This window comes from Triticum urartu, chromosome 1A, assembly GCF_056163025.1.
Source record: "Triticum urartu cultivar PI428250 chromosome 1A, HENAU_Tu73, whole genome shotgun sequence".
NCBI classification, from domain to species: domain Eukaryota; kingdom Viridiplantae; phylum Streptophyta; class Magnoliopsida; order Poales; family Poaceae; genus Triticum; species Triticum urartu.
Window position 1 is genome coordinate 114,402,524 of NC_141873.1, and position 16,468 is coordinate 114,418,991.

The 16,468-nt window shown below is 47.3% G+C and overlaps 3 protein-coding genes across 4 annotated transcripts; 1 reads left to right on the top strand and 2 right to left on the bottom strand.

The window, feature by feature from the left end:
• Positions 1–391: 391 nt before the first annotated feature.
• On the top strand, positions 392–3,647 carry LOC125550997 (golgi apparatus membrane protein-like protein ECHIDNA protein). Of its 2 annotated transcripts, XM_048714138.2 has the most exons (6): positions 392–604; positions 1,046–1,102; positions 1,200–1,403; positions 1,479–1,538; positions 2,627–2,753; positions 3,250–3,647. In XM_048714138.2, the coding sequence occupies exons 1-6, from the start codon at positions 590–592 to the stop codon at positions 3,345–3,347; spliced, it is 561 nt and encodes a 186-aa protein (XP_048570095.1). In that variant the 5' UTR covers positions 392–589; the 3' UTR covers positions 3,348–3,647. The 2 variants fall into 2 exon arrangements, with proteins under 2 accessions (XP_048570095.1, XP_087371196.1); XM_087515070.1 differs by lacking the exon at positions 3,250–3,647 and having other exon boundaries at positions 2,627–2,878.
• Positions 3,648–4,788: 1,141 nt separating this feature from the next.
• Positions 4,789–8,850, bottom strand: LOC125550996 (GDSL esterase/lipase LIP-4). The gene is made up of 5 exons (XM_048714136.2): positions 8,317–8,850; positions 6,138–6,323; positions 5,892–6,046; positions 5,534–5,798; positions 4,789–5,446 (listed from the first exon to the last, which is right to left on the bottom strand). Exons 1-5 carry the CDS (start codon positions 8,753–8,755, stop codon positions 5,196–5,198), a joined length of 1,296 nt encoding a protein of 431 aa, XP_048570093.1. The 5' UTR covers positions 8,756–8,850; the 3' UTR covers positions 4,789–5,195.
• Positions 8,851–10,431: 1,581 nt separating this feature from the next.
• Positions 10,432–15,987, bottom strand: LOC125550989 (GDSL esterase/lipase At1g09390). The gene is made up of 5 exons (XM_048714132.2): positions 15,398–15,987; positions 11,734–11,919; positions 11,482–11,636; positions 11,109–11,379; positions 10,432–11,000 (listed from the first exon to the last, which is right to left on the bottom strand). The coding sequence occupies exons 1-5, from the start codon at positions 15,849–15,851 to the stop codon at positions 10,750–10,752; spliced, it is 1,317 nt and encodes a 438-aa protein (XP_048570089.1). The 5' UTR covers positions 15,852–15,987; the 3' UTR covers positions 10,432–10,749.
• Positions 15,988–16,468: the final 481 nt, after the last annotated feature.

Sequence of the window (16,468 nt, forward strand, 5' to 3'; positions counted from 1 at the left end):
ACAATAAGATTGATCATACGGTTGCGGCTAAAAGTGTAAGTGATCCAGGGGAGGAGGGATTGAGGAGAGATGGCATGGAACTCACCAAAGTAAATGGAAGGGAACCGATGAGTGGGGAGGGATGCATCGGTGATGGAAGATGGGTCTGGTTGCTGAATTGCTAGCTAGGAGAGCAAATCGGCCAGTTGTGGTTCATAAAAATTTGTGTTTGCTCCGCAGAAAAGCACGAGCATAGAATATGTATACCCGTTGCAACGCATGGGCTCTTTCCCTAATAAAAGATTAAAAGAAAGATTACTGCCATTTTTCTTCGATATAGTAAACCAGATGAACGAATTACAGTTGTACCCCCTTTTCTCTATACCAAGTGCCAATATAAAAAGTTCGGAAAATAAGTGGAAAATAACCCGCGGTTTACTTGACTGTACCTCCCCTCCCCTCCCCGATCCTCTTTCTCCCCTCGGTAGAGCCAGGGCGCGACCGCGCGAAGGAAGCAACGAAAGCCCAAAGCTGGCGCATCCTTAGCACCCAAGGGAAGAAGAAAGAGGCGAGAGAGCGAGGCGTCCCGGAGGCAGAGCCAAGAGGATCCATGGATCGGCCCCAGGTGATTACCCCCTAATCCCATTCCCCCCCACCTCCTCGTCGTCTTCTTCGGCTCCGCACGGAAGTTCGGATCCGAGCTCTTCGCTTCGCCTCTACCTCGAGTAGGAGGAAGGACTTGCCCAAGATCTAGCGTTTTCTTGGATTAGGGTTCTTGAGTCCGGCGTCGGATCCAGTCAGGGGGTTTCTTGGAACTGTGTCTGAATCTCGATTGGTCGCAAGAGATACATACCTACTCGGTCGCATGAGATCTAGGCTAAATTAGATCAAGATTTGGTTTCGTCTAGTAGTAGGATAATAATAGGTGGATGCAATTGAGCTGGTTTCTTGGGCTTAATTGGCCCACTGTTAAATCCTGTGGCTGGGAGTCTAATATCTTCTGGCCAGTTTTAGATCTGTTGCAATGTGACTGACTGAATGAATGATGGCATGAACGTTGTTGCAGGTGGTCAGCGAGAACTATGCCAATCCTATAACATGCCTCTTCCATGTGCTCTTCAAGGTACCTACCTGATTCTTCCTCCACGGAACCCGCATGCGCTGCTTAGGATTGTTGCTTGCATTGGATGCTTATTCATTCTTGTGTGTCTCGGCAAAAGGCGTCGGCACTGGCGTTCTACATCCTCTTCTCGCTCTTCGTGAAGAGCTTCGTCATCATCTTTGTCATCACTGTGCTCCTCGCTGCGCTCGACTTCTGGGTGGTGAAGAATGTCAGCGGAAGGATACTCGTCGGGCTGCGGTGGTGGAATGAGATTGACGATGATGGCAACAGTGTGTGGAAGTTCGAGTGCCTTGACGGGGAGGTTCGTGCTTGTTTTGTGTTTGACGTCTCTTCTGCTGTTTGATGGTGAATTGATGACCGAAGTGTTTCCTTGCAGTCTCTTGCTCGGATGAACAAAAAGGACTCGTGGCTGTTCTGGTGGACTCTTTACTTGAACGTAAGTGATATATTATCTTATATTGAGGGTTTAATGCAGTGCATGCATGAGTTTCAACATATTTAGTGATTTGGCATATCTACAAGCTAAGACTTCTATTGAGATCAAGCATATTTTGACATTAGATAATGTTTGCAGTTAATAACATGAACCAATCAGTTAGTCCTAGGCTCAGATAGAAGGCCATCATAGTTTACCAGTAACATTTTCCTACTACATCTTCTTACTTGTTTTGGTTCTCCTTTTGCTTTAGCTATATCTATATCTATGTACCAGTTGGTATGTATTTATAAGGTCAATGTTACATTGATTTTCATCAAACTACAGAATCTTGTTTTAAACAGGAGAAACACAATGTTTATAGTTAAGAGTGCTAGAGCAGTGGTTAAGATCCATTAGGATAAGTCAACATAGACATCCTTGGTAATGGTTAAATGCATAGATGATGCGTTGTGCCTTTTGCTTTTACATAAAAATATATATTTGGTTTCAGTTGTATCTTGGGTGGACTGTGGGATCATGATACGTATTGCATAAACAAACCTCGATCACGGTTACATAGATAATCAGCCTTTTGTTCTAGATGCCGAGGTAGCATTATGGCTATTATCCTTGGCCTTGTAACTTGATGTATCCTGACATTTTGGTTTCATGGTTAATGGAACTGGGCGAGTCCCTATTCTTCTAAAAAAATATGCTCACAATGAGATTCTATCTTCATACTAACTCATCAATCCCTTTACTACTAGCATCTATTAAATGTAAATATTATGTGTTTGTGTTCTTTTTCCCTATACCTGTCTTTATGTTCTTTTCCCCAGTGTTACTGCTAGACCATAGTACACAGCACTAAGTTTGGCTGCTGTATTTCTCTAGAAGAATTTTCACCTAATGCAGCTGATGCATAAAAATCTTGAGATGTAGATAACTGAGCCTGTGTGCCAACACTACCATAATCTATGAAAGTGTTCTCTAATCCCTTTGATACACTTTACTGTCTTACTAATTAATGTAGTAAGTAATTATATTAGACTTCTGTAGCTTTGTTTGAACGATAGAGAATATATAACAGCACCTCCATGTTTCAGGCTGCTGCATGGATCATTCTTGGGATATTTTCACTCATTAGACTTGAAGCTGATTACCTTCTTGTTGTTGGAGTTTGCTTGACTCTAAGCCTTGCGAACATCGTGGGATTCACCAAATGCAACAAAGGTATGGCATACTTACATTCTTGTCAACATTTATCAGATGGGGGGAAGTTGTTTTGTACTGTATTGTGCATTGCCCTCACAAACTGCTTATTTATTCTGATAAGCAAATAAGCAACATTATCTATTCGAAGTAAGATTCACTGATAAAATGTTGTAATTCCAGTTCTGCATAACTTCATTACATACCTTTGATATTATTTGTTGGTCTTTCTCTTTTTTGGAACATTGAACTTGTCAGTTCAGCTTCTTGGATTTACAGCCAGATAGTTACTTTGCATATGTGCAGTAACAGAATAACATGAAATTACTATTTTTGTTCTTTCAATCTTCATTTAGCCTGTTGCATTCCACTTTGCTTTTGTTTACTTTATGAGCTCTGCTTTTGTGGTATTATCCATTTACCTTTTTAGAAACAAAAGTTATGTGTTCTTTGTTGAAGCTTGTTGTGATATACCTATCAAATCTTACACACTTCATCGTGGGCATTTATATTACAGATGCCAAGAAGAACATCCGAGCTTTTGCTGAAAATGCCGCTCAAAACGCCATCACATCCCGCATCACATCATCCCTGCAGTCAGCATTCGGTATCTGAAGTCCAGATTACAGAGGCCCAAAATTACATACAACTGTGTACCATCTGTCAAAGAAGATCAGCTTGTGATATCCCGTTTTCATGTGATTTTGGCTTATATACCAAGTAGGTCGATTTTGATTGGAGTGACACTATGATGGAATACAGCGTACTAATTAGCCCTAGGTAAATTTACACTTTCTCCTGTACTAAAGAGCATACTTTCTTCTTCTCTTGTACCCTGGTGTGGCCTAGAGGTCCGAAGCATGTCTTCCAATACAGAAGGCCTTTTTTGTTTGTGAAAAGGACATGGTTCTGTTATGATTCCTCACATGTTGGACCTGCCTGAGTTCTTGCATGTGCCCTTAAGGACTAGTGCCCTGGAGACGCAGTTGTCTGTTGTTGAACCTTGAATCAATCTCACACCAAATTTCACCATCTTGTACGCATGGTGAGAAACCCTAACCTTGTCGCCTTGATGAGAGCTTTGTCTAATACATTCTGACGTACATTGCAGCCTTAAAGACCAACTTAAAGACGAAGCGTTGCCATCTGCCTAGCGTAGCACCTATGATGACTAAAACCCTAACCTATGTACTAAACTGTAGCTGAGGCATAGTGATTACCCTCCCTGCCATCGACCGTCGAAGTGGCAGGCAGAGAGAAGGCGAATTCGCGGGCTCACCGGCAAAGATTGAAGGATGGAAGACTTTACCCGAGTCGCCTTTGCGGGAGGGGAAAAGAAGGAATACTAAATGATTGTTTTGTGTTTGCACTTTGTTAATGCCATGCAATGTTTTTCTCCTTGATTGTATGCCCAATCCAGAACAGCAGTGGTGTACACGATTGAATGTGACAACAAACAATATGCAAAAAAAAGTGATTAACTTAAGCAAAAAAAAGTGATAACAAACAATAAAACAGCAAGGAAAAAACAATGAGTGATGGTGGATTGAAGATTCAAAGGACCTCTTCAATTCACAGGATTCTAAACATTGTAAGAATTGTATAAAGTACATGTTAGATTTTTTGTTATGAAACCAGCCTATCAGGGCTTGCATTTTCTTGGATTAATTTTAGGCTATCCGTCGATGTTCGTTTAGTGAGAGAAGATGTCGACTACGACACGTTTGTGATGACTTCGTCAATTTTAAGATGGTGTGCCGGCTCAGTATCTTGAAGGTGCTCATAGAAATAGTGTTTGTGTGTGCGATTCTATTGTGTTAGCATAAATACAAAATTGCACTGCTATGTCTTCTTGAGCCCTATGAGATTGCGCTTGCACCAAAGTGTGTCTGATTACAGCAGGACAATATACGAATCTCGGAGTCGAGATCATCCTATGAAAGTTAGAAAACAATAGATACAAAAAAATTCATATGGGTTGCTATTTTACAAATCAAACAATCCAAAACGAAAATTTTGTGCTGGAAATACAATATTCTGTATAAAAAAGTGCCTATGCTTGGAAGTTTTTGTATTACCTTCTTTTACAGATCAAATAAATCTATGATTCACCGTTTTTCATGAGCTCTGTGAAATCCCAGCCGCCACATACATTGTCTATACACATACACCAACAAACCAAAATCATTATACTCCAAAAGTGCAAAGAAAATATCGACAACTTTTTACTTGTAGCCGAGGGAGCTATTTGCCTATTGTGTACAAGGAGCCAACAATCAGCTGCGACCTTTACAACACTCACATCATCCATCGTGGTCATCGTATGGATTGATCTTCACCATTATCCACTCATCCATGATCCATTCGAAGCTTCTTCTTTTTTCCTTTTTGTCAAGAAACCATTCTTTTTAAAGTAAGACCCGGCCAAAGTAAGTTCGTGGTTCAATCGTTGATTGATGAGCATCAAGACACAGATGATGGCTTCTTGGAGCCACCATTGAGCAAGCTCGCCAGCTTTACTCTGGGCTTGGAGTACTCGCCACTCATGGCATGCTTGGCGGCGAGGCCGCTGCCGAAGTCGGTGAAGTGCACGCCGTCCCAGCTCAGCACCTTCTCCTCCGGCCCACAGAGATCGCCGCAGCCGAACTTCCCCGGCATGAAGTTGTAAGGCGGGCCGCCGTTTCCGCAGCACACCATCAATGGCCACTCAATCCCTGAAGAGAAGAACGAGAAGACGATGAGAAGAATTCCCAGAGACTCAACTTCTTACCATTGGCATTTTTTGATTGAATTGTTCATACCGTATTTGGTGTGGTTGGCGACGAAGCCGTACTTGATGGCGAACATGTCGGTGTAGACGACGGTGGCGTCCTTGAGGCGCAGCCGCACCTCGTCGCAGAGGTCGCTGAGCTTCTTGTTGAAGGCCTGCGCCGCCCGGTTGTGGCTGGCGAGGCAGCCGTGCGCGTCGTGCTCGCCACCCTTCTCCTGCACCACCAGCGCCGGCAGGCAGCCCAGGGCGCCCGTGCCATGGATCCAGAACTTCCTCGCGCCATTGTCGTACAGGATCTGGAAAACCACAGTCGCCAACAATAACTTCTGTCAGCGTAACAGCTTGCTTGTAAGAATAAGAACATCTTCAGACGGCGCATCGTAATTTACCCGGATCGCGTCGCCGATCTCGCTGACTATCTGTCTGAACTTCTTGTCCCACTGATCGGACGGCGTGTGCATCACGCCGGCGACGTCGTTGTGGCCGATGTCCATCATGTAGAGCGCGTTCTCGAAGCCCTCCTTGTTCACCGGGCCCTTCAGTCCTGCAAGAACGCAACGACTCTTGTCAGACACATTCCTTCATTCTCCTGCAAGTTGCAACTGTGAGATGTGATGGCAACAAGGATGGCGAACCTAGCTCGATGAGCTCCAGGGATCTGCGCTTGAAGTAGACGAACTGGTCGACCTGGACATTGAGGGAGTAGGGGGAGACGCCGTGGGACACCGTGGAGCCGGCCATGGCGAAGTTGACACCGTTGCTGTAGTCGGAGCCCACTGCCTTCAGGTACGGATTCAGCTCATGCGTCTTCAGACTCGCGCCTGGAAAGATGATACCAAGGATTGAGTATGCAAGACTAATTTCCAGCTTTCGAACACAGGTAATTTTGTAGTAAGCCTCAGCTTGTTCATATGAAAGGAAGTTCCAGACCTACTTCTACCGAATTTTCGTAAGTGCCGGAAAAAAAAGCCTTATCCAAGGACAATATCTTGGACAGCTCGTTAATCAAACCATGTCCCTACACACAACCGAATGTATCTGTCACAACCATATGCTACAGAAACTTAGCTCTTATCACAAGGGAACAATAGGCACTCACAGGTGCCCCCCACCATGTGTATCTCAACCATCTTATCCAGGCTATGTGATAACTCCTATTATTGTACGTACTTGATATCCTCAATTGGATGTTGAAGCTTTCATGACAAACATATTGAAAGTACATATGCTTTCTATTCTGATTTAATGTCACCGCTATGCCTTCACCCAAACTTTTTTTTGAAACTAACCTTCACCCAAACTTATTATTTACTGGAATAAATAGCATTGTGATATAAATTCGCTCAAAAACTTGGAGGGCATGCACAGATCACATATCACGCATCTCAGGGAGCAATAGCATCATGGATGGGACTGCTGTCCATGTGCACACAGTGTGAGAGCCATGAACCATCACATGGTGACACATTCTTGAGAGGATCATGGCATGCAAATTGCCCGTAATAGCAAATATTATAAACTAATTAAGGCGGCTGAATCGGAACTTATAAGTGGGCGGAAATGATTCTTAAACATCCCACCCCCATTTCCACTACAGGTGGATAAAGTTTGACCGCGCGAGCAAACATAACGCAACATGAATTAATCGCAATTGAACGATTCCTTGCACGCTGGCATCGTCATGGCATATAGAGTAACCATTAAAGAAGACAAACTGGGACAAGAAAACCATGTGGGATGTGGCTGGTGGGTTCAAACCCTAACTGCAATGTCATGTTGCGATCACGGCGTTAATCGCAATGTCACTGTGTTGACCCAGCAACTGACAGAACAGACAACACATGGGTAAACATGAAACCACAGAATGGCTGTGATTGGGGCGGTGTTTCAAACTTATTACTATATAATGTGCATGCTTTGGTTAAGATCTAGCCCAACCCCCTTTCAGGATGTATACAATGTACTACTACTAACCATAAAGCCATGTATTGGTCCGTGCCTAATTTGTTTTACCGAGCGAGCTAGCTAGCTTTACACCTTTTGTGCCGAACAAAGCCGGCCTACGTTGCATAGCTTCACCCTTTGTTCTTCACCTGTTTGGCCTGCCAACCTTTTGTCTGTCTCCACACAGGGATAATAAAACAACTAAGAACAAAATAAGCCACAAGAACAGGTCTTCTCAGGAACTTGGATCATGCAAACACGCAAGGAGATTGCTCTTTCTTAATCCAGCAGTTGGCATCTACCACGACTAGCAGGTCAAACTTACAAACCATAGGTCTGAGTTCTCTTTCTCTCCCCCGATTGGAGACGAGAAGGACAAAAAGGAGAGGGAAATCAGCCATTGTTAGGTTAGGTAGCACATGCTCGCGACTACCGCTTCAACCACCGTTTTGACAGCACCCGATATTTTTTTAAGTATCTCTTCCACGTTGAAGGCGACATGACCAGCTTGTTGACCCAGATTACTCGAGATCACCCATGACCCATCCATCCACCCACCAACCGAGCCGGCTACGTACAGAGTTCCGGTTGCTCGGTGCGCCGTGGATCGGCGGGAATTTCACGGGAACGGGTCGGTTCCGGCGAGGCGAGGATCGGAGGAAATTCACTTGAGACGATCATGTGCAATTTAGCCATGTTTCTTTGCAGCTATGCTATAGTGGTTTATAATTTCAAATTGATGACGAGCAGCTGATAAACAAGTAATCTGGAATTTGGAATTCACAATTGAGCACTCGGTTTGTTGACAAATGGCGAGATGTGGTAATTATTGACGGGCCGGAGGATATGGGTTGTGGTTGAGCAACTCACAGATGAAGTCGATGATGACGCGGCCGTCGGAGAGGCGGCCGGTGGGGCGGCGGAAGTAGGTGCGTCCCTCGGGCGGCATGATGTGGATGCCCCCGGCCGCCGCCACGCCGCCGGTGTCCGAGTTGGAGTCGCCGAAGTTGAACAGCACCACCGGCGGCTCCGCTTTCTTCGGCTTCTCCTTCTCCGGCTCCGCCTTGGCCGCGGCCACCGCCTCCCCGCCTCCTACCACCCGTGCCGCTTCGTCGCCGCTGGTGGAATTCGTGGCCACGGCCACGACGGTGCCGAGGTTCTGGCGGACGGCGCCCATGGCGGACGGCGACAGGAAGGTGAGCGACAGCACGATGACCGCCACGCCCACCGCCGCGAACACGCAGTAGTACTGCAGGCGAAGGCTGACCACCTTCGCGCCGCCGTTGGGCCCGCCCGCCGCCATGGCCATCGATGGCCCCTCGCAGCTCCTTCTCGGCTTCTCGCTCCCTTGCCCCGGTCTCTCTCACGACGCGAGCGGTGGAAAGTTTCCACTGCAAAGTGTCTACGCGCGTACGCGTATATATGGCGGGATCTTCTTTCCCCTTTTTTTCACAGTGCATCTTCTGAAATTAATTTTTTTTTATTGCAATTTTTTTATGTTGTTATGTTTAGAGAACTGAAATGGAGCCACCAATTGCACATGCTCCATAAATAGATGATGTTTTGAACATTTTAACATGAACCGCATACGAACTGAATTGAGTGAACAAACACAGCAAAACGTGTCTATATAAATTCGAGTCACAGAAAAACCAAAACGTCTTAAATTTGTGAACCGAGCAAGTGTTTTAGAGTGGCAGTGAAGCGTTTGGTTAAATATCTTTGTAAAATTCAAAGAAACACCCGTTAAATTTCAGGAAGTGATTGCTGGTTTGGCTTCGCGTAGATGGCAACGACATGATTATTGGAGGAGAGGTGGGGAGAGGGTGTTGACGAAGCCGCCGAGTGACGGCCGCATGGACGTTTTCAAACTCGCAAATGCGGGTGAGGGAGGGGGTGGGGTCTGGCTGGCGCAAGAATCTTCTTTCCAATGGTGACTGCAAATGTACAAGTTTACGGTTCAGATCTGTTCCAAAAAAGAAAGCCTAGTGGTTTCTAGTCCTTAGCAGCAGCACCTCAGTTGGTCCCCGTTCTGCACCCTAATTATTTTCTAATAGAAGGGGGAAACTGCATAATTAATTAATTAATTAATTACATCTATTTTGAAACGGAGGGAGTAGATCACTACATGGAAATGGAATGATGGAACCAGCTGGGATGTATTCCTTGGCAGAGTTGTAATTTGATCGAACCTTGTTTGCGCTTTGACTTCTCTGACCAATGCGAAACCAAGCCAGACGGGTTCTTCCTTCTTCCTTGCCTAGAAAGTGGGCAGAAAAAGGAAAAATAGGTAGCCATGGCCGAGACTCCGAGCTCCATGTAGACCTGAAACTTTGGACGCATCTGATCTGCCTGTATTTCCAGCCTGTAGTCTGTACAAACCGGTTGAAATTTTTGCATGTCTCCATGATATGCTCCAGGAATGGTGACACCCCTCTACCATCTCCCAAAAACAAACTACTCCCTCCCAAAATATAAGATGTCACTACATCTAATGTGTGAGTACATTAGATGTAATAACATCTTATATAGCGAGACAGGGGAGTATTATATAATACTCTTCCGTCACAGTCACAACGTCAAAAAAACGTAATTTTAGTGACTAATTGTATCCATGTAAAAGGATCTCCGTGCCTCATTTGATTTTTCTCAGTGTTTGCTTTCCATGTGTCACGGTCTCAATGATGCGAGTTCTTCTCCTTTAGATCTTCAGAAGTAAAAAGATATTGGGTGTGTTTAGGGCACATCTAGATGTGCTCTAGTTATTGCACATCTAAGTGAGTGAATCAAGCACAAAGAGAAAAAGAAAAAAGAAAATATCCACACAAATCTCAATATAAGATCAATGATGTAGGAATTAGATGTGCAATACTTATGGCACATCTAGATGTGCTTTAGTAAAACTGAAAGATATTTAGCTTAGCTTCTGTGCCACTAAATGATAAGATATTATTCATTTTTGCAAGTTAAAAAACGACAAAAGCATGTTAAATACTCATCTCTATTTAATATTTATTGATCAAAATTCAGAATTTCTTAGACAAGTTCATATATGGCACACAGCCACAGACAACCTGCATATGCATTAACTTAACCCCTAGGATATGATATACGCACACTTCGATTATACATAAAGGAAAAGAAAAAGAAAAGAAGAAAAAGAAGATCCCATCTTTCACGGCGGCTGTGAGTCTGCGATTAAGGACTTCCGATGAACTCGCATTGGGGGTTAGTTTTTGTTAGTACCTTCACCTTCATCATTCCTATATCTCAAAGCATTGGGCTCACCGGACCGACGCATCATTACGAGGCCTTGGACTTGGCAGGCTTGACCAAGCTGGTGAGCTTCATCCTAGGGACGGAGTACTCGCCGCTGATCGCCATGGAGGCCACGATGCTGTTGGCCGCGTCGGTGAAGTGGACCCCGTCCCAGCTGATGAACTTGTCGCCAAGCTTGCACAGGTCCATGCTGTCGCCCATGCAGCTCTGCTTGGGGTCGTAGTTGTAAGGGGGCCCTCCGTGGCCGCAGCATGTCATCAACGGCTTCTCGATCCCTGAGAATCGACAGGAACCAACACAAGTTTATATTCACGAACAACGATTACTGAACGATGATCTCGTTGCAGCTTGTTGGCAAAGAGGAATTGGCATCGTTAACTTACCGTGTTTGGTGTGGTTGGCGACGAGATCGTACTTGATCGCGAACATGTCCACGAAGATGATGGACGATTTCTTCAGCAGCAACCGCAGGTCGTCGCAGGCCTCGCTCAGCAACGTGTTGAACCTCTTGGCGGCATTGTTGAACTTGGCGATGCACCCGTGCTCGTCGAGGTCGCCGTCGCTGGCCCTCGGCATCGCCAGCTTCGCCGGCAGGCATCCCAGCGCGCCTGTCCCGTGTATCCAGAACTTCCTCGCCCCGTTCTTATGCAGAATCTGCAGTTTCGCAAGGGTCGAACACTCAACGGTCGTTGCACAGAGTAATTAACCACTGTTTCAGAATTTACGGAAATCCGTCTCTGAACCATGTGTATGTACCTCGATGGCTTTCCTGATTTCGGCAACGAAGTGGGGAAGCTTTGCGAGCACTTCGTCGTAGGGCAAGTAGAGAATGGAAGTGATGTCGTTCTGCCCAATGTCCATGGTGTACAAAGCTCGTTCGAAATCCAGCATGTTGAGCGGGGCGGGCTCATCTGAATGACATTCACCAGGAAATAACCAACAAGTTTGTCAGTTGAGACGGTGCGTCAAAGAAACCAGAAACCTTGGTCAGATCGAGAGGGAGCAAACCTCTTGTGATGGAGTCGTTGCACCTGTCCCTGTAGAAGATGAACTGATCGATCTGCACGTCCAGTGAGAACGGCGTGTCCCCTGGCGTCGCGGTGGCTCCGGCGATGGCGAAGTTAACGCCGTTGCTGTAGTCGGAACCCAGCGGCTTCATGTAGGGGCTCAGGTGGTGCGTGTTCAAGGTCTCACCTGAAGAAGAGGAAATGGCAGAGCAAACCGTTAAACTGTCAGCCAAGTGAAGCATCGAAAACTGAAAAATTCGGATTTATTTCTGCAAATGTTCCGCATCCCAATGGGAAAAAACAGTAAAAAAACACACGTATGGGGCAGGACATGTGCTGTTTATCCTTCCACTTGTGCTCTATGAAAAAGATTCTCCATCCATATATGTTATGCAGGTGAGCTGTTGAGCTCAAAGTCGAGAGGCGTTTGATCGAGTCCACACGATAGTGTTGACTTGCATAGTACAGGAGCAGTAAACTGCAAGGCATTTTTGCCGTGAGTGGTACTCTTATGTTTAATCCTTCTTAATTCTTTCATGCTTTTGGCATTTTACAGGTGCAGTGTTTTTTTTCGTAGTTTTTTTTTTCTTTTTTGCTTTTTGGCAAGAATAAGATGCACTTGAACAGTACCAGCAGTCGCTGCAGGGAGCAAGTGGAGCAGAAGCATAAACACTAACATGTGCAGAAAAAATTTGATGGGGTTCCCGTGGCTAGCTTGTGTTCTTGCCACTGGAGAACATGAAACTGCCATAGATAGCCTCACCACACCAGTTGACAGAGAAGCTACTTCTGTCAGACATTGAAGCAGATCCCTCGTCTTGCTCTTGCACTCACAAGAGATAGTAGTATCTTCCGACAGTGCATAGATCTGCCTTGTCCAGGGATGCAACCAGCCATTTCACTCCATGAAGCTCAAACCCGCCCCTTTCTTGGCTCCCTTCTCGACCATCATATGCCGAATGGCTCTCGCATCATCCCATCGACCATTGACTGCATACAAGTTGAACAGAAGTACAGAACAGCATAACATCCACCATGTTGTGGCTCTAGCTCAATGAGCTGCTTCCCTACACGTTCGCCGACAGTGATATCATTATGCATCCGGCACGACGACATGAGCGCACCCCCATTGGGATGCATGTGGCTCCGTTGGCATATCCAACAACACGGTATCAGCCTCCTCAACACGACTTGCACGCCCAAGGAGATCGGCTAGGCACCCATAGTGCTCTGTCTGTGGCTCGACCCTGTGGTGCCGCATCGACTGGAAAATTCTCCTCCCTTGGTCGGCACGGCCAGTGTGGGTGCACGCGCATAAAGCAGCAACGAACGTTGGCTGATTTGGCAGAAAACCGTTTCCGAGCATCCTTTGGAACAACTCGAGTGCACGGTCAGCATGGCCGTTCATCGCAAGCCCTCCGATCAACAAGTTCCACAGCACAACTTCACAGCAGCGAAGAGAGTCAAAAGCACGGCACGCCTCGTCCATAGCACCCACACTTGTCTTACAGTACCGGCGCGGTACTCATTTTATCCTCTTCTTTTGTCAACAGAAGACACGCACGCTTTGCGTATTCGCGAAAAAGAAAAACTAGCTAGTCGGAAACTAGAAGAGGGGAACCGTCTGGATGGATCCGAAACCTCTGGCCTGTCATCCGTCTTGTGGGTGAGCGAGGATGGCGCGGCATGAATGCGGGAAGCCTGGAAGACTCGAGCGCTTGTTCGTCCAACCAACAACCACAAGGACAAACGTATTACAGTACTGCTAGGAAATTGTTGCGTCGGTGCGGATCTCTTGTTGTGCGGCCTTGTGGGGATCTATCGCTCCGACGTGTACGATATGATCATATGGGGACCGGCCGGCCGGGACATTGATTCTCTCTCGAAAACTCGAACGGAAGAAGGTGCAACTCAACTCGATTTCCCTTCCTTGTGCGGGATTGGGCCCCAGCATCCACTCAAAGGGAGAGATGTCGGTCTGAGCACCACGGGATCAAAGCGCGTAATACGGAGCAGAAAATTACTATTACTACGTGGCCGGTGGCCATGTGCAGGGAACGACCAAAAAGGTGGCTAAAAGATGGGCAGAGGTAGCCGCCGGTGGTTCGGTCGATCGAGCCATGTGATGCTAGCGCTAGCGCAGCATGTGATTTTTTGGGTGTTTTTTAAATAAAAAAAAGAGGAGTGAGGACTCAGGAGTGGGTGAGGAGTTGCTGCAGCTAGCTACGTCAGGTCGCTCCTCCCTTGCTCGCTAGGCATTCCCAGCCAACTCGCTCCGTGCCGGTGCCACCCACCCCTCGCTCCACCACACCCACCTCGTCGTCCAGGTCCTAGCTAGCTACGTCATGTCATCCACGACGAGAAATTCGACTCACCCTCGTCGTCGTCGCATTACACTCCGCCGAAAACGTGCAGTAGTACTACTGCATACTGTGGTCACCCACTCACTCCTGATGCTTAAGATGAGTAAGCTCAGGTGCGCGTGTGTGCGTGACGAGACGAGACGAACCCGGCCGGGCAGGCAGAGGAGCTGTCGGCGTCGTGCGATCGGATCCAGCGGCCAGCGCGGCGCCTTCACCAACCACTGGTTGGATGGCTGGCTGGATGGATATGCATGCCACCCTTCTGCTTAACTGATCTACTCCTACAATCTCATTTCTTTTCCTTTCTTTCAACGAAAGCTAAACCTACGTAAGTTGATTTAGATTAGTGCGGGGTGGTTGGCATTCGACAACGGCCGCATGCACGAGGATGCTTCAAAACCTGGCATGAGATTCCGTGTTCCCACACAAGCGGCTCGCTTTTCTTTCTTCCTTTCCGGCCACGGCCAGAGAGGTCGGTCAGTGCGCATCAGCTGTGGTTGCCAGACCGAACGGACAGACAGACGTATGGACTTTGGTCTTTGGCGTCAACCGCCATCACACGAAAACGTTGGTTGGCCATCAATTCGGGGGTGGATCTACCTCCCCGCGGTGGCCGTGGCCCATGCGCCTGGTTTCTCATGGAAACGGGACAAGAGCGGCGGAGAGACGCGTCTCGCCCAGGTTTTGGCGTCAAGCGGAACGCGTCAAAAACCAACGGAATCCGCCAGACCACGTTGATTCGGTGGCCTGGAAGAAATGCGACGGCATGCTAGCTGGGCAGATGTAGATGGATGGAGGTCAGGTCACGATTTGGCCGCCAAAACTTTCACACGGCATGGCGGGGAAGGCGAAAACAGTGTACCCGTCGGACCGCGTTCGTGTTTTTTCAGCTGATGGCAGGTCACACACCATGGTTATGAGCTCCAACCACGGTCAAGAAAAATCAATCAAATATTAATGAAAGGGAAATTATTTTCAATTCAAATGCCAGCGATTAACCATGATTTCCAATTCTTCCACCAACCTTGTTAGCAATTTTCAGTTCAAACGCGCCCTCTTCCTCCCCACAATCGATTCCCAATGCGGCCAAGCATATTGGAGATAGATTACGCAATCCGACAAGACATTCGGTGGATTGATCTACTAGCGCTGGTAGTAAATTCCCTCGAGAGAAAAAAACAGTACTGCTCGTAGGAGTATTTAAATTACTAACACTTGGTTAATCTAATCAATTTCTACTTTGCCTGAAGATGAAGTGACGGTGAGAGAGGAGAGGAGAGGGGAACGCGGGGGGGTACTCACAGATGAAGTCGAGGACGACGCGGCCGTCGGAGAGCCGCCCGGTGGGGTGGTGGAAGTAGGCGCGCCCCTCCGGCGCCGAGATGCGGATCCCCATTATCGCCGCCACCCCGCCCGTGTCCGAGTTGGAGTCGCCGAAGTTGAACACCACCACCTCCTTGGGCTTCGTCACCACCTTGGCCGCCGCCTTCGCCGGCGCCGGCGCCGTCCCCTTGATCTTCCGGTGCTCGCCCGCCCCGGCCCCGGACCCGGCGGGCGCCGCGGCGGTGGCGAGCGCGGAGGTGGTGGAGAGGGCCGCGCCGCTGCCGGCGGCCGGCATGTAGCGGAGCGTGGCGAACAGGACGGCCCCGGCCACCGCGCCCAGCACGCAGTAGTACTGCAGCCGCAGCAGGCTCATGTTCTTCATCAGCCCGCCGCCGCCGCCGCCATTGCCTCCCCCGTTCGGCCCGCTCGCCATGGCTGGCCTTCCCTGACTAGCTGGCCACTGCCGCTGTCGGTCTTCTCCCTCCGTGCTCTCTGGTGTGCGACTCTTGTCTGTCTCTCAGTCTGTGTCTGTGTGTGTTGTTTATATACAGTGTTATTTAGGGAGCTCCCAAATGCACATAGCACAATGCTTCAAACGAAGAGAAAGCCCGGAATAAAGAAACCATGTTGCACACAACATGTGCAGGGTTGGTGTGTGCCCTGTTTTCCCTTTATTTTCGTGGCTTTCATTCTACACCAACTACCTAAGGGTAACAAGCTACTCTCTCTGTTCTATATAAGAGTATTTTTGACACTATACACATTCCTCATACTTTTTTTAAAAAAAAGAGCAATATGGTCCTTTTTTCAAAAAAATAAATTAACCTCCTATCTTTATATCATTATGATGCACACAGTCATATTTATTAATTATTATATTAATTAGGGTACCGAACAAAGGCAACAACGGCTAAACAATTACAAGATAAATGAAATGGACACATATGACACTTTTTTTACGACAACACGCTCAAGAAGGAATAAGCGCCATTCGTGCCCCGTCGCCACGTCCGGACGAAAACGTCAAAGACAAGGATGTCATCCTCTTTG